The 26,812-nt window shown below is 45.4% G+C and overlaps 1 protein-coding gene across 12 annotated transcripts in view; it reads right to left on the bottom strand.

Annotated features, from left to right (window-relative positions):
- Positions 1–26,812, bottom strand: part of LOC119163941 (Protein associated with topo II related - 1) — a 240,719-nt gene that overhangs the window by 23,393 nt on the left and 190,514 nt on the right. For 11 of the 12 annotated variants that reach the window (XM_037416018.2, XM_037416019.2, XM_037416023.2 and 8 more), the window contains 3 exons: positions 25,178–25,341; positions 1,826–1,999; positions 403–594 (listed from right to left, as the gene is read on the bottom strand). In XM_037416018.2, the coding sequence (XP_037271915.2) occupies positions 403–594; positions 1,826–1,999; positions 25,178–25,341 (530 nt within the window). Of the gene's footprint in view, positions 1–402; positions 595–1,825; positions 2,000–3,726; positions 3,924–25,177; positions 25,342–26,812 lie in introns of those variants that run through there. The other variant, XM_075870765.1, reaches the window with a different exon arrangement.

Here is a 26,812-nt window from a genome sequence, read left to right as displayed (position 1 = left end):
CATGCCTCTTTTTGTGTTTAAGCAGGCTTCTGAACGTCTGTCATAAATGTGATCCCGCACTTCTGTTTGCATGATCACATTGCTGTGGGTGTCTGAAGCATGCAATGTGTCTGAAGCATGCAATATGTGGTGCGTGGGCGCTTCAAATGACTCACGAAGTGGTGCGAGAGTAAATTGCAATTCCAAGTATTATCGGGATTTCTATATCAACGGCGATGGCCCTCGATACTAAAGAAAAGAGAACAGGCCAATGCAAACAGTGATAACAATGCGGTTGCGCGTGTCAAGAAGCATCATCTACAACCTCCCCCCACCCCCACCCCAAACAAGTAAACCTTTTAGGAACATTTTCACATGGGTGGCCAGGAAAAAACACAGCCCTTGGAAATGTCATAAACTCACTGTGCTGGGAAACGCAGCGTCTGGGTTCATGAGCAAGCTGGCCGCCAGTTGAATGAGGTCATTGAGAGAAGCGTGCTCAATGACTGCCAAGGCACTGCGCAGCCCTCGTTCCAGGGTGCCATCGTGCCTGTCCTTGTGCTGTAACCACGATAGGTGACGCAGCAGGGCTGCCAATGTTGCTACCTGGTGTTCCTGCAACATACACAGCTGCTCAATCCTTATGACACAGCAACCTCAAAGTGGGTGGGATGTACTAAGTGACTCTCTTGAAAACTGTTTCATATTTTCTGGCATGTATTGTGGCAGTGCGTAAAAAGAAATAATTCAGTCAAGAACAGGCATGAAGAATCTGAAAGGGCACATAATGCACTTAGTGTATGAGATGTGGGCCTCAGGCAGCAAGCATGCAGTGTTGCCTAGCATTTTTTGGAAATTACCTCTGGAACAATTTTAAATTTAGACTTACACTTTACGTTACGATGGGCAAACGTGTGGAGATGTTAATTCGGTAGTAACTCTAGCGATTTGAGAATTAGTTTTGATGAGAGACCCAATGAAAATGAATAAGGTTTGCACACAACATTTGGCAAGGACTTCAAGGATTTTAAGGATTCAAAGAGGAAAAATTCAAGGAGTATTAACACAATTTTACTTTCACACGACTTAAAAAGCTCAACTTATGCACTAACTTTTTTTTCAATAGCGGCTATCTTTGCTTTTTTTTCTTTAGCTGTTTGACAGAAACTGTTGGCCTTCACAAGACAACTAATATCACTTCTTAGTTCATTGTCTTCTGGAAAGCGATTCGATGACTCTAGCAAGCACTTCAGAGTATTTTTTAGCTTTGTTTTTCTTTCTGGCATGCTCTGTAGCTCGAGGTTATGCCATTTTTTCGATCACGTTCTACTTGTTCACACTGAAACCTCGTCATACTGAAGATTGTCCATGGCTAAGCAGGAGAAGGACCTTTGGCACTTCCTATACGATTGAGAATGACAGGTCATGCTTCGTAAGACGCATGAAAAGAACGTCAAGAGGTTCACAGTCTCTTTCACAATTTTGCAGTTCATGCAGTTTTTCTTGGCATAACTGGATGTACTGTGCACACACAATGTCTCTCTAGTGCTCAGAAAGAAGCTTGTTGTCAATTGAACTGTTAAAGGCCAACTCCGGTGATTTTTTTACCATGTCAAGGTAATGGTGCCTTCATGTTCCTGAGACACTCTTGACACATGCCTGATAGCCTGAATGCTCAACAAATTCAAAAATATTTTTTAATTAGGCAGAAAGCCTGTACAGAGGCCAAGAAAGCAAAGAAGTGCTGAACAACACCAACATCTCCATCAGTGTGGAAGGCAACAAACAATGTCTACAAACAAATGATTGCAATGTGTTACAAGGACGGAAAAAGAGGAAAACTCACAACTTTTAATTTGGGCAGCACACGAAGCACCAGGGAGCGACCTTTTCGCACACCCACCATTTGGATGAAGCGTTCTTCCGAGGGTTGTACCTCAGTGAAAAGCTTTTCTGCAATTTCTAGTTGACGCTCTGCACAGCAGCTGCCATCCTCGTACTCCAGAACTGCGCAATAGAGCTGAAAAAGCACAAAACTGCTTTAGTGGCATCTACGAGACGGAACCATTCATTTTTTTGAAGAGGTAATTGTTCCATGTGGAACGGTGATCTTAGTGACCCAGAATGGTGTGCGCATAAAAAATGAGTCATTGCTGTTACACACAACTAATCAGCGAACAAATTATTATTAAGTAGATGTGAAATATGGCACCAGAAGCTGCAGGCCCTATTTACACTTGTGCCTTAAATCTGCCACATTTTAGACAGTTTCTGACCTGGTGGTATGAAGGTAACAACTCCACCAGAGTATCTTATATAAAAATGTTTAACTGGGAACAGTTGGTACCACTTGCAAGTAATTCCAGTAGGTAGCTCAATTGGCCACCACAGGGACCATCACAAATTGAACAGGAAGCTGCTGGTCCTAGTTATGTTCTATCTGGAAGTGGGGCATGTTCTGGTTGTACACTTCTTTACACTTAAACATGAAAAAAGTTGCACTCGATTGTGTATGACATAGAATTGTTGCAGTTCAACAAATGGGCTTTATCCAAAAGGTTTCTTTTTTCTGTATTTACACATGAAAGCGTACTTGACTACCAACCTAGAAGACATATAATATAGGAACAACAGGAAAATGAGTGTCTCATGAATTGTGAATCTATTTTGTTATTTTTTCCTCATCCTCTGAGCATTGTTTTAACCTCACCGACTCGATTAAAATAATATTATCGTAAAATATCCAGTTTCACAAGAGCACAAGCAGATTGCATTCAAACGTACGCTTGTTTTAGCTTTGGTGAAACCAACCATATGAAGCTCTTACCAATATTTTAACGTCCAACACGGTGACAATACGTAAGCGAAGTGTTGCCGATTAAAGTAATGCTAAAATATTGTGGAATTATCTCGCAGGGAGCATGCCTGCTTGACACCCTTGTGTGCTGCACATGTATTACTTCCGAACAACAACAAAAAAATAACACAGTGCCAAGCCTGTAGCTATCACAACCGAGACTGTCGACATCACATAATGCTGCAATGTTCCAATAGAGACGTGCATCGTACACCACCACAAACGGCTTTGTCACAAACATCTACCACATCCTTCCGCTTCTTCTCACGCTCTACCTGAATGACCAGCAGTCGTCACTCTAGTAGCATATCTGATCTCGCACTCAAATACTGAATGAAGCAGTGAATTATAATCAGACAAATTAAGATAGACTGAAATGAATTATTAAGTGCATATTCCGTAATTTTCAATGAAAAAAGCGCACGGGCAGAAAAATTTTAAGCACAGCGACGAACAGTTTCGTACAGCAGATGTGGCGAGGGCTAGCCACCGACCTACGAACCACGCACAGTCTATGAACTGCAACGAGCAAGGTTGCGTAAAAACACAGGTTGTTATTCGAGAAAGTTAGCCGCAACAAGCTGGTACAGGCAGGAACCCGGCCAGCATGAGCCACACACGGACGTCAACATCTTCTTTCACGCTGGCACAGAGCTGGCGCCACTATGCTTCGGTACAATTACTCCCCGCGCAGAAAGGAGCCAACCTGGCGACCTAAGGAAATGACACGACAAGGGGGTCGTAGCACGGTTTGAGGCGTGATACGTGTACTGTTTCACGCCCACGGCAGCGTTGGTCCAAAGGTGGATCAATGGGCTCAACTTCATAGTTGACAGGAGATGTTTGTCGCACCACACGGTAGGGGCCATGGTATCTCGATGAAAGCTTCGGGGAAAGACCGGGAGGGGTAGACGGGACCCAGAGCCAAACCAGCGTTCCTGGGTTATAGTGGACACTAGACGCAGGGGCATCGTGGTCAGTTTTCTGGTGCCATTGGTCCTGTGCGGTAAATGAACGAGCGAGTTGACGACACTCTTCGGCATAAGCAGCTGCTTTGGAAACAGGCGTCGCTTCGGAGACATCGGGCCTGTAAGGGAGAATGGTGTCCATGGAGCATGATGGCTCACGTCCGTACAGGAGGAAGAAAGAAGAAAAGCCAGTGGTTGTTTGTGGCGCAGAGTTGTACGTGTACGTGACAAAAGGGAGCACTTGGTCCCAATTAGTGTGGTTGTCAGAGGCGTACATGGCAAGCATATCTCCAAGGATACGGTTAAAGCGTTCTGTTTGAAGTTTGAAGTTTATTTTATTTCTTTCTGATACAGAAAGAGGAGTAAGAGCTAAAGGCCGTATTGCCTGACAGAGGCTCCTACTCCCATGCGCATTCAATGCGTGTACATGTTTGCATGCGATGCGAGTATACAAACAATAGAGCAACCAGAAAAATCAGATTATGCATGTACATAATTGTCACTGCAAATAAAGCATTACAGGTAGACATCATACATGAAAACTCTTCATGAAAACAAACATATTATACAGACACTCCCAGAATATATACCTTGTGGGGTCTCTGCGAGGCGAACGAGCGCATCGCCACGCCATGCTCTTGGAGTGAACGGACACAGCAGACGCGGTCAGTACAAATCACACAATATACATACATTTATTAACTAATTTAGACCACAATATCGTCCGCCAAATGATACATCAGTTCTAATTAATACGCTACCATATAAAACAACATAACGCAGTGACATACTAAACACACAATAACATGATAAACACACACTAACACACCCAACACACTAACACATACCCAAGGTGGCGTCGCCAACGCCTGACTTTCCACGCGGGACCCCGGCACAAAGCCCGCGGTGCCGAGCACCGGGGACCCACGCTACAGACAACCATTCGTGGCAGCCGCCACGCGCAGAAGAGGCTCGCTCAGCTCTCGCCCACCACCAAGGCCTGCCTTCCGCCAGGGGCCATCGCCGGCGCTACCACTCTAGAAACAGTGGTACTCAACGCGAACACAACGCCATCTATCGCCCGGCGGTGGTCACCACCGAAACAAAGCCTTGGGGCGAGACACGTGCGCTACGCGGCGCAGACAACCTTACAGGGGGTGGGGGGGAGGGGGTGTCAGCACCCCCACATTTCCACAACCTTAAATCAAACCATATCCCAAAATCGAAAATTAGCTACACAAGCTTTAACAAAAAAAAAAATGATATCGCACGACCATAATGTCCTTGCACCACGACACCGCCGCTGGTCGACACTGCTGCACTGTCTGGCTAGACTTCGCCTCAGTACTGGCCCCGGCAAATTTGTACTGGTCCCGGCAACGTTGCTGTCGCCGACAACAACAGCAACGTTGCCTTCGTACTGGCCTCAGTACTGGCCTCAGTACTGGCCCCGGCAACGTTGCTGCCGCCGACGGCAACAGCAACGTTGCCGTTGGCGCGACGATCCGTCGCTAGCGCCGACACGTCTTCCAGTTGCGACCAGCACTCGCGAGGGCGCCGGACTGCAGGCAGTTGCGCATGTCCCAGGCATCTCCATCGCCCGACCTCACGACCGTGGATGACATCCCTACCGCTGAATACATCAATAACAACAAAAAAAATTTAAAGAAAACAATCGAGCAGGCCCTCGGGAAGGGAGCTTCAAGATTTTCGTCCACGTGGTACGTTGGTCAGTACGGCTAGGTAAATACATCGGTGGCGGCAGAGACGCCCATCAAAATAAAACAAAAATCACTTTTCCTAACTCGCGCTCACAAGAAAAAAAAAAGCGAGGGAAGCAGAGCGCAACACCTCAACGACACGATCCACCTAGTTGTGCCACGTGCGACAGGCGGCTGCGCAGAGCCTTAGGCCTAATGAGTCGCTCGGCAACAACCCAGCACCAAGCCTAGGCGAAGAAGAGGCAGCCGCGAGGAGACGTCCACTCTGTGAGGTGGCCCTATCGCTCGCCGCACACAGCAGCTTACCGAGCGATCGGCGTCCACCGCCCCAGGCGGTGTCACGACGCCTCGGTGTTGAGCCGCAATACCAGACAGCAACGACGCCCGGCTCCCTGAGCCCAAAGATATAGAAGAAGCTATTTACAGAAAATCGGACCATCCACGAGGCTTCCGTACTCACTCGCTTCGGGCCTGGCCTACAAACCACGTGCTCTAAGCCTTGCTCACCCCAGGATGCGGACCGCATGGCTCTCGTCCTAATTCAACAACGTTTTCGAAAACTAACAACAACAAAATATAACAACACTTGCGAGCAAAAAATAAATAAATAGAAAGTCAACCTGCCGACAAATTCAAACACATTACAAAACCAATCTCCTCGCTTCTCAACAAAGCACACCACCGACGCTAGCAAAGAAGTCCCCCCTAGGCCTACTCTACTCCAACTCTAACGAAATCCCTGTATTGAACCGCAAAAACTGTCGATTGATGCTCCAAGAAGCCCACGTTGGGCGCCAGTGCGGGGTCTCGGCGAGGCGAACGAGCGCCAGTGTGGGGTCTCCGCGAGGCGAACGAGCGCATTGCCACGCCACGCTCTTGGAGTGGAACGGACACAGCAGACGCGGTCGGTACAAAGCACACAACATACATACATTTATTAACTAATTTAGACAACAATATCGTCCGCCGAATGATACATCAATTCTAATTAATACGCTACCATACAAACAACATAACGCAGTGACACACTAAACACACAATAACATGATAAACACACACTAACACACCCAACACACTAACACACACCCAAGGCGGCGTCGCCAACGCCTGACTTTCCACGTGGGACCCCGGCGCGAAGCCCGCGGTGCCGAGCACCGGGGACCCACGCTACAGACAACCATTCGCGGCAGCCGCCACGCGCAGAAGAGGCTGGCTCAGCTCTCGCCCACCACCAAGGCCTGCCTTCCGCCAGGGGCCACCGCCGGCGCTACCACTCTACCAACAGTGGTACTCAACGCGAACACAACACCATCTATCGCCCGGCGGTGGTCACCACCGAAACAAAGCCTTGGGGCGAAACACGTGCGCCACGCGGCGCAGACAACTTTACAGGGGGGAGTGTCAGCACCTCCACAACCTATACGCAATAAATTGTGAACTTTCAAATTGTAGCACAAACTGTATACGCGGTACACGTAGAAAATTAGATATATTTTATTGATAAGTTATCGTGGAATGTAACAGAAAGTTCTTTAAAAATTTTTTAAAGCGGGGTGCATGAAAATCTATATGATGTTCAACAATGTTCAATAGCCAAGGTACTTGATACTCAAGGTCCCGATGCCTGTAGTTAGTTCGCATGAGTGGTGGCATTCTCGTTTGGTGGGCAGGCTACTAACACGGAGTCTGCGCTTTTAGATGCGGAAGCATCTTATACTCGCGCCTTGTAGTGCGCCGTCCGGGCCGTCCGCACCGCTTCTCAAACATTCGACAGTTGACGCGCGCGCATGCGCCGTCGCGCCGTCGCCCACCATCTGTGCCGCGCGCGCTTCTCCTTCGAGAACATTCGACAGCTGACAGCGCATGCGCCGTCGCGCCGTCGCCATCTGTGCCGCGCGCGCTTCTCCTTCGAGAACATTCAACAGCTGACAGTGCATGCGCCGTCGCGCTGTATATATACTCAAGGTCGGCGCTCGCTCGCTCAGTTGCCGCTCGTCGGTTGGTTTGTACGGTGCGTCGACATCCAAGGTCGCGGTGAAATGAATTCCAACGAATCCACAAACACAATGATCGACGTCCCTTCGACCAGCGCCGTCCTTTCGCATACGTGTGTACGTGTTCACTCATTTAACACCCCCTCCTACAACCACGTTAACCAATTTAGCCATCGACCCAAGTAAGTCGCAATTTAACACCCCATTTCACAACCACGTTAACCAATTTAGCCATCGACCCAAGTAAGTCGCACTTTAACACCCCGTTAACCAATTATATGCTCCGCATCCTCCTCAGTGTTCCCCCGAGGGAAGCTGCGGGCAATTTTTTTTATGTGCAAAAGTAATCTATAATAGTTTATTTGATTTGCTCTGATTAACGAGTGTTTCTCAAAAAGATTGTGTGTGGGTAAATCTCGCGGTCTACCGTGATAGTTTTCGAAAATTTGCATTGCCCTTTTTTGTAGTTTTATTAATTTGTTGTAATTTTTTGCAGTTGTTGTTTCCCATATTAATGCACAATAGCTAAGTTTTGAGTGAAAGAGGGCGTAGTACATTGCCTTCTTTAGTGCTAGTGGTATAAGACTACTAATTTTATATATAGAGCCTACTACTTTACTGAGGTCGCTGCTGAGTTTATTGATATGATTGTCCCAAGAGAGGTTTTCTTGAAACCATACCCCCAAAAACTTTTGGGTTGTTACCTCTTCTATCTGCTCTCCTTTAAATAAAACAGTAATTTTGAAAGGCATTGGCTTATTTATCGGTTTAAATATTATATACTTAGTTTTGCTGACATTTAATTGAAGTTTGTTTAACTTCAGCCAGTCAGATAATAAATCTGAATAATCATTAATTTCTTTTTCAATCTATTGTAGGGATGAACTTGAAAAGAAAAGATTAGTGTCATCCGCATACATGACTATGTTCGGTGTAGGTGAAATGCTTGGGAGGTCATTGATGTATATGTTAAATAATACCGGGCCAAGTATGGATCCCTGCGGTATGCCAGTCTGTATAAGATATGGAGAGGTCACCTGATTAAGTGAAACATACTGGAAACGATCTGTTAAGTAGCTTCGCATGAGATCTAACGTTGTACCGTGTATGCCATAGCTATGAAGTTTAGATAACAGTATTTCATGATTCACAATGTCGAATGCTTTACGGAGGTCAAGGAATAAACCGACCGTGTATAAACGATTTTCAATGTTTTGTAGTATTTGATGTTTTATTTTGAGGAGTGCACCCTCACAAGATTTATTTTTCCGAAATCCATATTGAGATGTACTAATTATAGAATACTTATTTAAAAAACCTTCCAGTCGTGAATTAATAACAGCCTCAAAAAGTTTTGAGAAGAGTGGTAGCATTGAAATAGGTCGGAAATTGTTTACAGAATTGTCTGCACCCCCTTTGTGAATTGGAGAGACACGGGCCATTTTAAGTTTGCTTGGAAAAATTCCGCATTCGAACATTCTATTGATAATATGGGCTAGGACTGTAGATATCATATCCGATACATATTTTATGGGAGATGCCAGTATACCGTCAAATCCTGCAGCTGCATTGCATTTAAAACTACTGATTACCTTTTCAACTTCACCTGCAGTCGTAGGAAATAATACAAAAGAATTTGGCACAGATTGTTTGGCACAGCCATCCTTGCCTGTCATGCCATTGGTTTGAGGATGGTATGCCGAGGTTTCCCGATGGACAGTGCGACATGCCTTGAGCAGCTCATTGACGGCGTTCGAGAGAAACGCGCGTCCATGGTCACTCAGTAATTCACGAGGTGCACCGTGTCGCAAAATGAGATGGTGAAGAAGAAAGGACGCAACGTCTTTCGCAGTGGCAGCAGGCAGCGCAGATGTTTTAGCCTAGCGTGTCAAATAATCGATGGCGACAATAATCCACCGGTTGGCTCGAAGAGTGTTGGGTAGAGGACCATAAATATCAATTCCGATGCGGTCGAATGGTCTTGCTGAGCAGGTTAAGGGTTGCAAAGGGCCAGCAGTGCTGTGAGAAGGTGTCTTGCGTCGTTGACACGTGGTGCATGACCGAACGTACTGGCGAACGTGCCGATACATGCTGCGCCAGTAGTATCTTAGACGAAGGTGAGAGTAAGTCTTAAATACTCCAGCGTGGCCACACTGGGGGTCATCGTGAAAGACAGCGCAGATGTCCGAGCGCAAATGACGAGGGATGAAAAGGAGCCACCTACGGCCGTCCGTCACGTAATTGCGGCAATACAACAAGCCTTCACGGACAGCAAAGTGTCTCGCTTGACGAGAGAGGGAACGTGAAGTCGTTTCTGACGAACTGTGAGAGAGGACGTCGAGCTAAAAATTGATCCAAGGATCCTTGCGCTGCTCGGATGGCATGTCGGTGATACTCAACGATGACGAATCCCAAATGGCAGTTGATAAGCAGGCAAGGTCAGGAGGCAGCGGGAAACGGGATAGTGCATCGGCGTCTGAATGTGTGCGTTCTGAGCGATAAACAACAGGGATGTCGTATTCCTGAAGGCGTAAAGCACAACGGGCGAGGCGGCCAGTAGGATCTTTCATGGACGCTAGCCAGCATAAGGCATGGCAATCTGTGACAACATCAAACTGGCGTCCTTAAAGGTAAGTGCGAAATTTTCCTATAGCCCAAATGATAGCTAAGCACTCTTTTTCCGTGACGGAATAGTTGGACTCTGCTTTCGCTAGGGTACGGCTGGCATAGGCGACAACGTACTGGTCGCAGCCATCCTTGCGTTGAGCGAGAATGGCACCGAGGTCGACACCCCTTACATCCGTGTGAATTTCAGTGGGTGCATTGGGATCGAAGTGGCGTAGAACTGGCGGAGACGTGAGTAGCCGGCGTAGCGCCGTGAATGCCTCATCGCAGTGGGAGTTCCAGTCAGAGAGGTCCGCGCTATGGGAGAGAAGCTCAGTCAGAGGGGCAATTATAGAGGCGAAATTTTGAATGAAACGCCGAAAATAGGAACACAAGCCTACGAAACTACGAAGCTCCTTTAAGGTAGTAGGCTTGGGGTACTCGGCAACGGCACGCAGTTTGGCAGGGTCTGGCGATAATTTTTCTTTTGAAACGATGTGGCCGAGAATTGTGAGTTTGCGGGCGCCAAAACGACATTTCTTGAAGTTTAGTTGCAACCCGGCTGCCGTAAGGCACGGGAGAACTTGTTCCAGATGGGAAAGATGAGTTTCGAAATTCGCCGAGAACACAACTATGTCGTCTAAATAGCAAAGACAGATGTGCCATTTAAGTCCCCTGAGGACACTGTCCATCATTCTTTCAAAAGTCGCAGGCGCATTGCAAAGACCGTAGGGCATTACATTAAATTCATATAAGCTGTCAGGGGTCACAAACGCCATTTTTGGACGGTCTGGTTCAGCCATTGGCACTTGCTAATATTCAGAGCGCAGATCTAGTGAAGAGAAAAACTCTGCACCTTGAAGGCACTCCAAGGCGTCATCAATGCGTGGCAGGGGATAAACATCCTTGCGTGTGATCTTGTTTAGTCGACGATAATCCACGCAAAACCTGATGGAGCTATCCTTTTTTCGCACGAGGACCACTGGCGAAGCCCAAGGAGTGCGTGCGTGTTGAATAACACCACGTTGCAGCATCTCGTCGATGTGTTGAGTGATGACATCACGCTCAGCCTGCGAGACGCGGTAGGGGCGCTGATGAAGTGGATTATGATGACCGGTGTCGATATGGTGAGCGACAACTGATGTGCGTCCCAAGGGAGGTTGTCCGTGGTCGAAGGAGGCGCGGAAAGGGTCAAGTAGTTGAATGAGCTGATTGCGCTGGTCTTGCGTAAGGCCGGTGTCTACGCTGCGCAACAGAACGTCTTCGTCAGGTAGTGAGGGCGCGGTGGCAGCTGTGACAGCATCCACAGACATCGGCGTCGTATCAGACCGGGCATCGAAAGGAAAGATGTCATCATAAGTGTCAAGACTCCCAATACATTCACCATGCAATAAGGTAGCGGGACAAGGGAACAGATTGCACACGTACACGGCACTGGAGCCATCGGCAAGTGTTATGAAGGCAAACGGGACGACAAGGTTCCAGCGACGAGCGCATTCTTGTGAAGGCATAAAGAGGGCAGTTGAATCCGAAACAGAGTTGCACAAAAGAGATACCGCGGCGACTGAAAAAGCAGAGATGAGGACCTCAGCGGCGACGATCACCTTTTTGGGTGAGTGAGGAAGATCTATGAATGTAGTGCTGAATAGAAACAAAACGAGTTGAGCATGAGCGCAGTCGACAACCGCATGATTAGCAGAAAGAAAGTTCCATCCCAGAATGATTTCATGAGACGCATGCGGAAGGACGACAAATTCAACGATGTAAAGCACTCCTTGAATCACAACACGAGCAGTGCATGCAGCAGAAGGTTGGACGTGATGCGAACTCACTGTGCAACAGCATAAGAATCGTAAGCACATCCTCATGGGTGAACGCTACCGAGGGCTTTCCTTCTCGCGAATGTCGATCACGGTACAGTGATTACGGATTCCGCGACCCTCCCGCAGCCGGGAGCACCTATGCCAGCATTCGAGGACAGCATCCAGGCCTTCTCAATGGCTCAAAGGCAGGCTTACCCCGGCACCGCCAGGAGAGAGCACCTACTATTGCTCAGGAATGCCGTTCATGCTTCCCACAGTGACAAGGCCTTACTCCGTACTACATCGGCCCCTGAGCCACTTAAGGCTCATTCACACCGAAGGCGGCGCGGCAAAGCAGGATTTTCGAAGCTGCAAAGCAGCAAGTGCGTGAATCTGTTCAGACCGCATCCCTCCTTCGCCTGGCCGCGCGGCAGAAGAGGCGGGCATCTTGCGATTTTGCACATGTGTCACTATGTTAGACAGTGCTTCTCCGAAACGTACACCCGCACCACCACTGTACCTCTGCTGCGTGGTGTTCTGATTGGCTGCGGCAAAGCGGCGAGCCTCGGCAGCTGGCAAAAAATTGCTCCGAGAGCGATCGCTCTAGCCACCTGATCTTTCTCCCGTTTTCGCCGCCTGGAGAGGAGGTTTTTCCCGCTTTCCGCGTTGCCGCCTCGCCACTTTGGCCACCCCGCCTTCGGTGTGAACGAGCCTTCAGAGGGGCTGTCCTAGCTCCCTCAGCCACCATGCATACCGCCGCAGTACATATCTTCGAACGTTGCCCCTGGCTCCGAATTGAGCTTTCCCAAACTATCATGCGACTCTGCGTTGCGGTCAACGCCTTGACAGCGCCGATCTCTGCGCGTTTCCCTGCGGCCTTGCCAGGGCTGCTCGTGATCGATGAGGCGTTGGCCACAGCTGCCTCGCATGATCATGAAGAATGAAAAAAGCTCACCCGAGAGTCGCAGGAAGCTTCGGTATACCCTCGCAGCACTATCAGACTGCAGACTTCGCAGCAGTCATTGACGAGAGTGCAAGCTGAGCCGTCATGCAGACACTGCGGAATCAGGGCGTCGATGAAGTATATATAAACATCCTGGAAGAAATCTACAGGGGATCAACTGCTACCATAGTGCTTCATAAAGAAAGCAACAGAATACCAATCAAAAAGGGTGTAAGGCAGGGGGACACAATCTCCCCAATGCTGTTTACCGCGTGCTTACAGGAGGTTTTCAGAAGCCTAGAATGGGAACAGTTAGGGATAAGGGTTAATGGAGAGTACCTTAGTTACCTGCACTTCGCCGATGACATTGCATTGCTGAGTAACTCAGGGGACGAATTATAACTCATGATTACGGAGTTAGACAAGGAGAGCAGAAAGGTGGGTCTTAAAATGAATCTGCAGAAAACGATAGTAATGTACAACAACCTCAGAAAAGAGCAGCGCTTCAAGATAGGTAATAGTGCACTTCAAGTTGTAAAAGACTATGTCTACTTAGGGCAGGTAATAACCGCGGAGCCGAACCACGATATTGAAGTAACTAGAAGACTAAGAATGGGGTGGAGCACATTTGGCAAGCACTCTCAAATTACAACAGGTAGATTGCCACTATCCCTCAAGAGGAAGGTATATAACAGCTGTATCTTGCCGGTACTTAGCTATGGAGCAGAAACCTGGAGACTTACAAAGAGGGTTCAGCTTAAATTGAGGACGACGCAGCGAGCAATGGAAAGAAAAATGGTAGGTGTAACCTTAAGAGACAAGAAGAGAGCAGAGTGGATTAGGGAACAAACGGGGGTCAAGGATATCATAGCTGAAATCAAGAAGAAGAAATGAACATGGACCGGACATGTAGCGCGAAGACAGGATAACCGCTGGTCATTAAGGGTAACTAACTGGATTCCCAGAGAAGGCAAGCGAGTTAGGGGGAGACCGAAGGTTAGGTGGGCAGATGAGATTAAGAAGTTTGCAGGTATAAATTGGCAGCAGCAAGCACAGGACCGGGTTAACTGGCGGAACATGGGAGAGGCCCTTGTCCTGCAGTGGACGTAGTCAGGCTGATGATGATGATGATGCAAGCTGAGAGCGTGATGCTCTTGATGGGGAATGTGGAGTATATGGCATGCATAATTTAGATATATTGATTACTGTTCGACAGTTTTATCTCTAGGAGACTTTACCACTTCAGGCAATCGTCAAACCAGTGTTCTTCCCTGTGACAAGATGGATATGTGAATCCATCGTGTTCGGAATGCTGTGCTGCCTGCCTCGTCGGCAATGCAGCTATTTGTGATAAGTGAAGTGCGCATTTGAAAAGTGCACTATTCAATCAAGAGAAGTCAAAGAAGACGGCGATGATGGCACACGGCAGCAGCCCATGCAAGTGTGTGGTTGCTCGTCTAATAAACACCTTCCCCGAGAGTTCTTAACTAAAAAAAGAATAAAGGCATGGGCTAGAACAGCTGAGCGGGCAGATGTGGCCGAGACGTGGCGGAGTGAAGGTGTCCAGGGCGAGAGTGGCAACCAGCAGATGCTACGGCCGCTGCGGGCTCTCACCTGGGCGAGTACCCAACCTTACTCCGAGCAATTGGCATTGGCCGAACCCACGTTCTTCATCGCTTGGCGTTGGCCAGGCAAGACCAGCGTCTCCTCCGTCAACCACCACTGTCTTCAACTGGCGAACTCCGACTATCTGTCGCGCTGTTAACTCTGACTCGCCGGGTGCGTCCATCTGCACCATTGCCAATGGTTAAGCATTGCCACCACCTCATCTACATCCAGCACCTGTGCGTGCTGCTTCATCGTCGATGACCGTACCTCTCATCAACAACGGTGACATTTTTGTAAGACTTGTGCGTTTGCTCCACGTTGCCAAGTAGCTACGAGTCACTCATGTAGCATATCTGAGGGTTTGTTGGCTGTATTTGTTATCTCTTCATCTTGTAAAAATATTTAGTTTGTGTGTGTGTCTGTGTGTGTGTGTGTGTGTTCACAAATGGTCTCGTTTGTTCTTGGTGATACTTACTCCATCAGTTCCTCTTTATGAACCTACACTAGAACGCATGATATGTTTGAAAGTAATTAATCCCTACTGCCTCGAGTAAGGGAACATTCGTAAATATAATATAATGCAACACAGAGTATTTTAAGTGTGGAGATGATTGAATGTTGCCTTGTAAACAATGCTTTAGACACAACACTGTGATGATGCAAATTTGCTGACATTTGTTTTGGAGCGTCGTAAAAAATGAGTGTCGCGCATTACTTGAGTTGAACAGCATGATAAATAACTACGAAATATACTCATGCAGGCTTGTAGCTCTATCCGAAGTACTAGAAAAGGACACGTATATTGCTGAGCAATTACATGCCGCCAAATTTTTTGTCTGTATGTGAGCTTCGGCTTTACTGTCCAATGCTTTTCTTTTTTTGCCGTGGAGATAAGCTTGACCATTTAAAAATTAGAATAGACCAACACATGATCTCTACAGAGAGTGTTAAATTAATTTAGTGTGACTTTCATGAGAATTCTTGAGGGAATTAGAATTCGGAATTACATGTGACACATAATATTTGTGCTAATAATTGCAGTGCAAGGCAGTAAATTATTTCAGTGTATCTGTACCATTTACCTATGTATACATTTTAAAGGTGCACTTATTTATTTAAAAATATTGTTGACAGTACGGCAGAGGGATTTGTAGAAAACTGTAATCACATGTTGAAGAGCACAGTTGAGCAGGACTTCCCTTATGATTGCTTCACAAAAATATTGCACAATGCTATATTCATTGATCGAGTCGCGTATTAAGAAGTGTGCATCAAGAGTCACGGTTTCTGCTTACAGAAGATACCCATATATAAAAGACAGAGACTGACGGCGTGCCTGCCATCTTCTTCTACGTTTTATTCCACACAAGCGTGCAGTGCAAGGCAATCTTTGTCTTCCATTTTTGACATCCTCCCACCCGCGACAAAGAATTGAAAATTATAGTATGACAAAAAAGCGAAATGAATCGGATGGCACAATACAACACAACACTGCCGAGCCGCCGCACTGGCTGGGCAGTAGTTCAGATTCACATCCCATGTACGATATTGCCCCATTCCCTTTGTTCGCTGGTTGCAAAAAAGTCGATGCGCAATGCACTCAACGTCTGGCACTAACTCCCACACGAGGTTCACAAGTTCGTCTCGCACGCGCCTTTAGTTCTGTGTCATCAGTCAAACGCGGTTCACAATGTCCCAATTCAGTTCAATGTCGGGATCCAGTGGAAGCTATTTCAGATCCTAACGAGAACCTTTTCTCTTCCATCTGTGTTTGAGTAACTAATCTGTGTTTGAGTAAGTTTGAGTAACTTTGAGTTCGAGTAACTCTTTCGGCATGACCATGCTGCTTACATGCGATCAGTATGACATTGCATGTTCGGTCAAGTCTCTGCCTCGCCCACTCTTAGCCTAACGCCATTTGTCTTGAAGTCTTTGCGGGCTCGCACTCTTTTTGGTTTCAGGCATTCTTTGGCTGCCACATGCGAAGACCTTCTTTTCTTTCTTTCGTTGGATACTTTCCTTTCAATGCAATTATTCTATCGTTCCAAGCTGTTAGGTGCTTTAGTCTGCTTTTTCGGTCCTGTACGCCTTTAGCATGATGGCTTCATCTCTTCAATCGCGTACTGTGAAAGAGCAGACTCTCCTTTAGGTTTGTCGTCTGGATAGCCGAGATGCCAATTCGTCTGGCTTGTACTGATTTCGTCTCATCTTTGATCGTATTGGAGTGTTTAATCTCCCGTGAACTTCAAATTTTTCTACGTTTAGTCTTCTCTTTTTGACACACTTTTGATGCTTTCATAACAATGTAGCTGGATCTGCAGAGTTCTTCAATAACAGAACAGCTCAAAAAGTTTCAGGGCTCCAAAAGCCAACAGGTGAGAGACCAAGAAGTCCTAAGATGATGTTCTTTGCCAAAATTTTGAAACTAGTTTCTATTGACTTGTGCTCAGTTGAAGCTTGTGTCACTTGATCTTAGCCACTACTTACTCTGAGAATTGCATTGTTAAGGTCATATCGTGAATCAACAACAGCATTCCCCGATGCGACACCTTTGGCTCCATTTATATCGTCACTGAACTTCCGGTTGGTTGTGCATGTGCACACAGCGGTTTCCTTTCTAGTTCCTCTAATAGAAGCGGGAAATCCGATAAAGTTCTTAAGATGTCAAAGTCAAAGCTTTCACACATTTCAACGTGACTTTTGAGTTATTCAATAGGTATAACATCATAAATCTGGCAGACAACTTTCTGCAATTCCTGGCTCATCGGTTGAACATATGACCAACAGTTCTTAAGCTTACAGTTTTGTGGTGCTGTAGATAAAATACTATGCCACTTTCTTTCAAGCCTTCTTTAATAGGTGTGCGCAATGAATTTTCCGGTATGTTGGAATCGCTTCAGGTCACCATGAATTGTTATGTCTGTCTGATTTGCACTCCTTGGTACATCTGTTTTATTCGTCAAAGTCAACAACGTTGACGTGGTGCAATTCACTGCAAAGGTAGGACCTTCGTAACTACTCTAACTAAAAGACTTCAGCGTTTCGACTTCAGGACCCTTGAATTGGCTCTCATCGCACAAAAACGGTGGGTCTGGTAGAGAACAGCCGGCTTCAAGGACTAGGTCTGTAGGACGGGCGTCATCGTAGTAAACTTTCATCGTCCTGGCTTCTCGAGCCTCGTAGCCGTCATCGAAACAGAAATGAAGTAGATGGGCAGACATACTGTTAGCTGCACCGAGGGCTGGGCTGACAGGATGTGGTTGTCCTCTCTCCATGGGCATCCTAGTGTTGCGAACCTCGGGTTGTTGTCTTGGAGGGCAAGGGCAGACCAGAGCCAAAGTAATCGTGATGAGCTCCCGCCTCGCGAACCTCCAGGCGATGAACGCTGTCCCATCAATCCATGACTAGTCATCTCAGTCTCAGTTTTAGCCGGGTTTCACGGCACCAAATATAAAAGACAGAGACTGACGGCTTGCCTGCTACCTTCCTCTATGTTTTACACCACACTGAATCGTAATGTTGAAGTAAGCATGCAATGCAAGGCCATCTTCATCTTCTATTTCAACACCATAATTGCGGCTATGGTACAGTTAAACTTGAATATATCGAAATTGATAAATTTGTTAAAAAATACTACTCGTTATAAAGAGGTTATCGTTATATGGAGCTATAGTACAAATATTCAAAAATTAAATGCACAAATCAAACAAAAGAGGGACTGAAGGCAGAGCTAACCCAAAGCAATTATTTAGCAGTAAGAAACTGTGTCATTATTGCAATAGCAATCGTATGAATACTCTCGGCGGATTTTTGCTGTCACCGCCATGTTCCATAACAAGTCTAAATGAATAACATGCCCCCGCGCATCATAACTTTTTGGGGCAGGTAAAAGCGCATGAGCGCTGCTAAATGTTTGATAAAATGAGCCGGCCTATCTCAATCACCAGGAAAGCACTTAAGATAACATCCCTGGCATGTCAAATGCTCGAACAACAAGAAAACCACCAGTTTTGAACGAGCATGAAAAAATGCAGGGGGAGGGGGGGGGGGGAAGAAGCTTCCTCGAGTAGCAACACTGAACTTTCATTTTGAGGGTGGTTGTGATTGCTGGCGCACATACTATCTCGGCAAGTATCAGCATTCCAACGCGCAATGAGCGCGCATTACCACATCATGCGGCAGTACGCGCTCTCTCCCACACAAGCTTAGCCCAGCTTAGAAAAGGGAAGCGATGCTCCCTTGCTCGCCCTTATCTTGCAGTGGGGAGGAGGGGAGGATCGTATGTCTTGGCTGGCCTTGGGCCTTACCTGGAATGATTCTGTTGTAGTTACCGGGAGCACAAACCTCACTGCAATAATTGCAGTCTCTGTTTGTGAAAAGTGCGTGCTTTTCAGACACAGCAAAGTAACAACTTAGACGCTTATTTGCGTGCATCTGTACCTGTGAGTACGTTTTGTGCGTCATTTGTGCGTGAGAAACATGAAGCCCATTTCAATCTGCTTCTTATTCTGCACGTGACCTTCCAATTTGCTGCAATCGCGTTGATAGCTTCACCTTCCGTGACTTTTTCTTCACAACACACCAGCTGGATTTGATCATGCCCGAGTTACTCCCTGCGAACCAAGCATTGTGACGACGAACGGAAAAGCCGGAAACGTTACAAAAGCACAAACTGAGTGCTTTACTGAAAAAAAGCAGGAAAACCACAGGACCCATGTTCGAGGCCAGGAACTTGTATTGGTATGAGCTAACTTCTGCAGAATGCCAAGTTTTAAGTCGTTCTGTCAACTTCAACCAAGCAAAGCAGCTGGACACATGCAAGGTCATGTGTGCTGTCGAAAACGCTATCAATCTACTTGAAGAAAATGAACGAGACGAAGTCCGAATGAGAGCGGTAGGCATACTATCGAAGATTCGCAAGTCTGGCTGCCGGCAAGTCCTCTCGGAAGACGAGACAAAATCAGTCAAGGCACTGCACAATAACAAGAAGATTACCGTCCTTCCTGCCGACAAAGGCAATGTGACAGTTGTGCTTGCCCGGTCGACGTATGAATCAAAGATAACAAAGGTAGAGGGGACTGTACAACATTCGCCAAGATAAACAAGGATCCTACATCGAAAGCTCGAACAGGCCTGCAAAAGACACTCTCTCGTATTTTTCAGACGCTTCCTGCATCAGAAAAAAGGCAATAGTTCCAGCTGCTGACAAGAGTTGCAATGTGGGCTTGTTGGTGATGTATATGAAAAACATTTTTTCTAGCGCGAGGCTGAATACGAGAACAGGAACGAATAGAGTTACAGGACAGAGTGCTACTACCAACAATGTTTATTTTCGAACACCAAGCTGCCTTTAAGCTATAATTGTCAGGCAGACACATAGGCACATGGATTCACTCAGATAACTGCACGACAATGTCACCTACATAAAAGGAAAAAAAAAAAACCATCACAGATAAAACCACATATCGCTGCGCATGTAGGAACACCAGCTCCTTGGGTGACAATGCAATCTAAGGCTTACAGATACAAACATCGCCAAGAGCGTCAATAAGGCTTCTACGATCAAACAAGTCATGCAGTCTTTATGCCGACCAACAATGACTGTATTCTGGAATAAAGGCCGGCAACCACATGCATGAATGTGAAGAGCCAGAAAACCATCAGGCGGCAGTTTATTCAACTTGTAACAGTGCTCTCTCAATCACTCATTCACACACCTACTGGTTTGGCCAACACATTCTTTCCCACAAGATAACAGAAGAACACAAATAACAAGCGATATGAACTCCACAAATTTGAGAGTATTCCTTTTTGTGAACAACACCCGTTCCCCACGAGATAGACTTGTGATGACACACAATTATTCAAGTCTATAGCTTGCAACATTAACTTGCCTTGAACTTCCATGAATTCTTTTCAACTCTTTTTCTGCAACGGAAACTATAACATGGTTTGAATAGCTAGATTCTTGCAAACGCAAAGTCTACTTATGGAAACTCTGCTTTACAAGGCGCACACATTTGTTTAATGCGTTCTTGAGGCATGTCGTCACGATGCCTCTCTCTTGGTTAGTTTGGAATGACTTGAATGAAATGGGAGTAAAGTTTTCTGAGCACGAGGATCATAGTACCAGCAGAGCCGGTTGTCAAAGGAATGAATACTTAAATATAAAAACCTTATTCGTCCGTCGCAAGGCCATTCCACTGTCACTTCAAGGGACTTAAGACCATCGCGAAGCACATTCTACACATTAGTAGTGTCACTTTCGAAATTTTCCCATGAGGTGTTAATAAAAATAATAAAATCATCCACATACCTAAATACTTTCTAAACAGTTGTCCCTTCGAGACGATATGCCACGGTTCTAACAAGTTCTGCCAGAAAAAGATTGCTCAAAACAGGCGCGGTGCAAGAACCAATACAAATACCCTGTTTTTGACAAACTTTGTCTTCCTAAAGTTTGGGACCCGTTTTTAATTAAGAGCTCCGATAGTATTTTGGGCTTCATGGAAGCTCAGGGCTATAAAAGCATTTTCAATTGATGTGACACACCTTTATTATTCCCTCACCCATCCACAATCGGTAAAATGTGTTGGAAGTAGCATTGATGATTTTGGTGTTGTCAAGTTTTTTTCCAAGTCAGGTGTGTCCGCTGATAATTTTCTTACCTTTTAGGAATTTTATTTTAGGCCGACGTTCATCAATTGGAACAATGATATTCTTTTGCATCAACAAAGTTTTGTTTTCTTTGTATTTATTGTTAATTTGTTACCTAGAAATCAGTCTCATGTACTCTTTAACTCCAAATTTACCTTCCGATTAAGTGCTGTATTATTATGAGCACTTACCATAATGCATGTGCCATCTGCATACATCAATATTTCTGCACAGTCAATTATTTGTTGTGGGTCATTTATATACTGTATACTCTCGGTAAACCAAACCTGAAGGGACCAGGAAAATATGTTCCATTTAACAGGAGTTCTGTTTACTGAAAAGTGAACATGGGTGCAGAATACAAGCTTGAAACCAAGCATTGCAGAGGCAATAGTTCCGTTTGAACAGTAGTTTCGTTTAACAGATTTCCGTTTACTGAGAGTCTACTGTATAAAGAAAGAAGAAGAGCACCTGAGCCTTGTGAACCCCGGTAATGATATCTTGTCTTAAAGATGTTATATTATTAGTTGTCACGACTTGAAATCGATCGTCCATGTAACATGATAAAACTCAAACACTACCACAACAACCACTATTTTTAAGCTTGCCCAACAGTATATACTATGATCCACTGTGTTGAAGGCTTCTTTTAAATCTAGAAAAATGACGGCTACTAGTTTGTTGAGATCCAAGGCCATATTTATTTTTTGCGATAACATGATAACAGCAGTTCCTGTTGAGAAACATGGCCTAAAGCTATGTTTATCGTGGCAGAGCACATTGTACTTATCAAAAATATTTTTCTCTATTTGAAAATAACCTTTTCAAAATATGATTAATTATGCTTAACACAGGGTTTGGTCTATAATTTGCAGGGTCAGCTGGATCACCTTCTTTATGAAGAGGAATGACTTTAGCAATTTTCAGAGTGGCCGAATACTATGCCTGCACAATTGAATTATTGAATAAACGACAAAGAACTGGCCCCAGAATATGAATGTTTTCTTCAAGCAAGTTTATAGAAATGTCGCCGGGCCCTGACCCATTATTATTAGGTGTACTTAATACAGCTGAAACTACGCCATGGTCTTTATCTCACTTAAGATGAATAAATTTACTACTGATTTTGGAGTGACATTAACTTTATGATTTAAGTGAGGTAAACATGCTGCCAGTGCTGGGCCGACGGTACTGAAATACAGTTAACCTTTTTAACCTTTTTTATAAGAGGCATGCTCTGTGCAGCAATACTTGTTTTTTATATAAGATGTGACTCATAAGCAGGGTATCTCGTATGCATTTTCTTATCTACCCGTATTTTACTGAAAGCACAATGTTGTTTCTTATACCCATTTGTCTCTTATATCAGTGCCTCTTACAAAGGGGTTCGACTGTACGTGTTTAAATCTTCAACGGTGGCCATATCTACAGTAGGTGAATGAACACTTTTTTGTATTTTTTCGTCCGACATCAATTTTTCCAGTTCCTCATCCGCGATCAACTGCTTCATCGCTGCAACTATGCTGCCGATGGCTGCTGATGGCCACTGGTCACTGCACGCAGCTTGCGATTGCAAGTATGGGCCTCTCTTCACGATGATCCGCAATGTGGCCACGCAGGAGTATTTGAGACATACTAGTGCTTTCGCCATCACTATTACTGGCGCGGCATGCACAATTTCGCGCGGAAATTTGTGCAGTGCTGTCCTGACTGCCAGCGGCGCAAATCAACACCTTTTTATGTGCAATTGGCGGATTGCAGCCGCTCCCATGCCCTGCCAAGCTATTTTATCACGTCGGCCTTGGCCTCTTAGGCCCCCTTCCAATGACACCAGATGACAATCAGTGGATTATAGTTGCTGCCGACCATCTGACACAATATGCCGAAACAGCCGCTTTGCCAAGCGCTTTGCCAATCCGCCTTTCTTTCTCCTTTACGAACGCGCGCCTTCCCATACTATCGACACTTTACTTCCCTATTGACCTAATGCTTCTGACTGCCCACCTGTCTCCAAAGCTGCTTGTCAAGCCGAAGAGGGCCGCCAGCTCGCCCGTATATTCACCTCGCAAAAACAGCAACGCCAGGAAACTACAGTACTTCTCTTCCAGATCCTAGCTATGTCCCAAGCTCTCTTGTGTGGCTATCTGTCCCATATCAAACTCACAGCTGCTGCTCAGGCGATCATAACCATAATGAAATCGAAACTGTTTTGATAGAATAGGAAACAGGGTGTTTCGGCCACGCTTTTCAAGCATGGGGCTTGATGGCTGCTGCACCTTGTGGATAAATTCTAGTGCCGTGACACAGTATGGCACTGATAAAAGATTACAGAGCAGCAAGGGGCGCAGGAAAAAAAGTTTAGTGCACAATGGCGCAGCGGTTTCACCACCGTGATTGTCAACCCATGAACACAGAACGAATACAAATGCACCACTAATTAGCGCGATTCTTGGCAGTCGTGACCTTGCGACGCGCTCCCGAAGCGACGCATCAAACCAATAGCAAGACGTACTTAAGCAACAAGGCAGATGCACACAATCAGAACCCTCAAACGACCTTCAAAGATTTCTTTTTTCGTATGCTCGTTTTTGAATGGAGGGCCTAGCTGAAGCAAAAATTTGAACAAGGAGAAACAGTCTTTCCAATGAGGCTGAAATGGCCCCTGGTTGTGCTGTTGCAGAGGTTTAATTTTTTCCTTTATTTATTTCAGTATAGTGTCAACCCCAAATGGGGTTCTTACAAGGGTGGGTACAAAAAAATTAACAAAGGCACTGAGATGCTACAGTGCAAATGAAGGTGAAAACGGGATCACATACGCCAGTAGAATCTATACATACATTTTTGACATAGATAATCAACTGATAATATACATGCTAAGCACAGAAATATACATGCGTTACAGATATATTCACTTAACTTATAGTATCGTAGGTTGCATCATGTTACATACAATAGTTACATCGTCAAACAAACAGAAATTTATTCAGGAATCAATCTGACAATGTACGAAATCTAGATCGTTGTTACAATGAACGGCTCGCCGAGTTCTAAGAATTTTTTGTACAGACGTTTCTAACACCGCCGAGGCATCCAGAGCATTCTACCCACACACCAATAAGGAAGAAAAAATAAAAATAAAAAAAGTGTTGTTGCAATAGAATTTATCAAGAGTGAGCGGGTATTTGTGTCGGGTGATCATAGGGTGACTTATATTGATGTAGTCTGATGCCTTAATCTTGAATGAATTGTGCAAGAGCAAGTAGATAAATTTTAGATGATTAAGCTTCTATCTACTGGATAAAGGAGTGAGTCCTGCGCGTCGCAATAACTCAGTAGGTGAATTTGTGCGTCGGTATCGGTTGTAGATTAATCGTGCTACTTTACGCGGCAGATACAGGTAGATGTGTAAGAGGACCAAACAATGTTACCGTACTCCAGTATTGACCGTATAAGTGAAACATAAGCCAGAAGTTTTATCTCGAGGGGTGCGTTTTTCAAGACACTTTGAGGCAATTGTTCAAGGCAATTGTTTGAAACGCCGAGTTTTTGTGATTTGAGCAACAGTTTTTGCTATCTTGGCAGGCACGACACATTTTTCACAACACCCCTAGATCGCTTTTAGCTAAGTTATTTTGTAATAATAAAATTAGGCTACAAAAACTGCAAATATAAGTAATCTAGTGCCAAAAAAAATTATTTCATATTCCTCTCTTGTAAGATTATGCTTAGGGATCCTCTGCCTCTTCTTTTCTGAAATTTTACTTCAAAGTATGCGAAGAATATTCAAGAAATAAGAGAGAATTATTCAGTTAAATTCACACTCAATTTATTACTGAAATTCACTTCCCACTCAAAATATTGCTATCGACACAGTTCTAATAAAAATCTGATTCACGAGTGCTTTTTTAATCAGTATTTTCAATGTAACTGGCAATGGCAAAGTGTGCCTTGTTGAGAAAGCATTTCCATATAACATTTGTATTCTCTAAAAAAAGAAAAACGTGTACTTCACCTGATAATAATACAAAACACAGCTCGACTGACCTTTTCGATGTCAAGCAGTAGTTGGCGGAACCATAACAAGTGCCGATCTGGAGGGACCTTGCGATCTTCGTCCTCGGACAGTCGCTGAACCCCCATGTCAAGGATCTTGCGTGGGTAGTTGACACTAACCACTTGCAACTTCCCCAACGACCGCTCAAATTGGACTGCCGCAGGAAAGAGGGAAATCACGCCTTTCATCAAGAGCTTTTCGCCATAAAGCGGTGAAGACACTAGATGTGATCTTGCCCATAGCAAAAATGGGTACGACCAGGCATGGTTAAGCAGCATTATAACTGGTGCTCCCGTAAACTTTACTGTGTAATCAAACTAGTACTTTTCTCATCATGCATGCAATCTCAGCAAAACAACTGAATGTTCCAATCGGGCTTGCGAGAATTGTAATTTATTTTTTTTTTGCTTTGCGGAGAATACAGATTTCATCAAATAAATTTGAACTAAATTCTAATAGTATATATCACATGCTATAAAAAAAGAGCATGTTTGTCATGACTCGACTAACCTGCACAGTATTTTTGAAAATTAAAATGAGGCAAGTGCAAGTGCCACTCCTTTTGGTTTAAAGAAAGCAAATCGAAGCATCTTTAGTAGCAGGACTTGCCCTTTGGTAAAATACAACTGATAACCTGTAAAATACGTCTGGTTTTAAAATTTACTATACTCAGAACATACAAGCTGTTACATTGGCAGCAGAGACGCTGCCGGAGACATGAACTAGTCGGTGTCACCAGGCAGAAGGCAGCGTTTATTGACCGCTTGAAACTTGTATCATGAAAGAGGAGAAAGGGGCGGAGAGAGAACAAAGAGAGAGAGGAGACATATGCACATGCTGTTCTGCGTCCACTTCGGCAACCGCTGCCATTTTAACAGAAGCTGAACGAGCTTCTAAACTAAACAATTCACGTGAGGCTAATGTGTTCCTTTAGCTTGAAATAGGGCTTCGCAACAGTGCAGACTTCCCCTAGATAGGTGTATTCACGGTTAGGCATCAGAACAATGCAGTGAAACCACCTTTACAAAAAAAAAAAAGGCATGCATGCGTGTATGTGCATGTAGACATATATACATATATGAGTTCATATTGAATTGAACCCAATTAAAATACTGTGATTTTCATATTGTTACGGGAAGGAGACTGACTCAGAGGGGTAGTCACCGATCACCGATGTATTTACAGCCGGTTAGGCGAGCAGTGCCAGCCACACAGATTAGCTCGTGCCAGTCTATCTGCTTCGTCTTCTTCAGCTCCATGCACTGGCACGTAGCATGATCCCCGACGGCGGAGGCACCGTCTCGGTGCTTTAAAGGTCGTTATCTGACGCATTATTGTAGGGCTTGATCCGCGAGGCGTGTACGATATCACTGGGCCGCATAGTAGATGATGATGGACAGATGGGGCTGATCTCGTAGGTGACAGGTGTTACTTGACGCAATATACTGTAGGGTCCCGTGTAATGAGACAGAAGTTTTTCGGATAGGCCCAGCCGACGATGAGGGGACCAGAGTAAAACGAGGGTACCGGGAGCAAAATGTACGTCTCTATGTTCCGCATCGTACCGACGGCATTGGTTGGTTTGTGACGCCATCAGCCGAGCGCGAGCGAGCTGACGGGCATGA

The sequence above is a fragment of the Rhipicephalus microplus genome, chromosome 8, assembly GCF_043290135.1.
Source record: "Rhipicephalus microplus isolate Deutch F79 chromosome 8, USDA_Rmic, whole genome shotgun sequence".
In the NCBI taxonomy this organism is placed as follows: Eukaryota; Metazoa; Arthropoda; class Arachnida; order Ixodida; family Ixodidae; genus Rhipicephalus; species Rhipicephalus microplus.
This window is presented reverse-complemented; position numbering and strand designations above follow the sequence as displayed.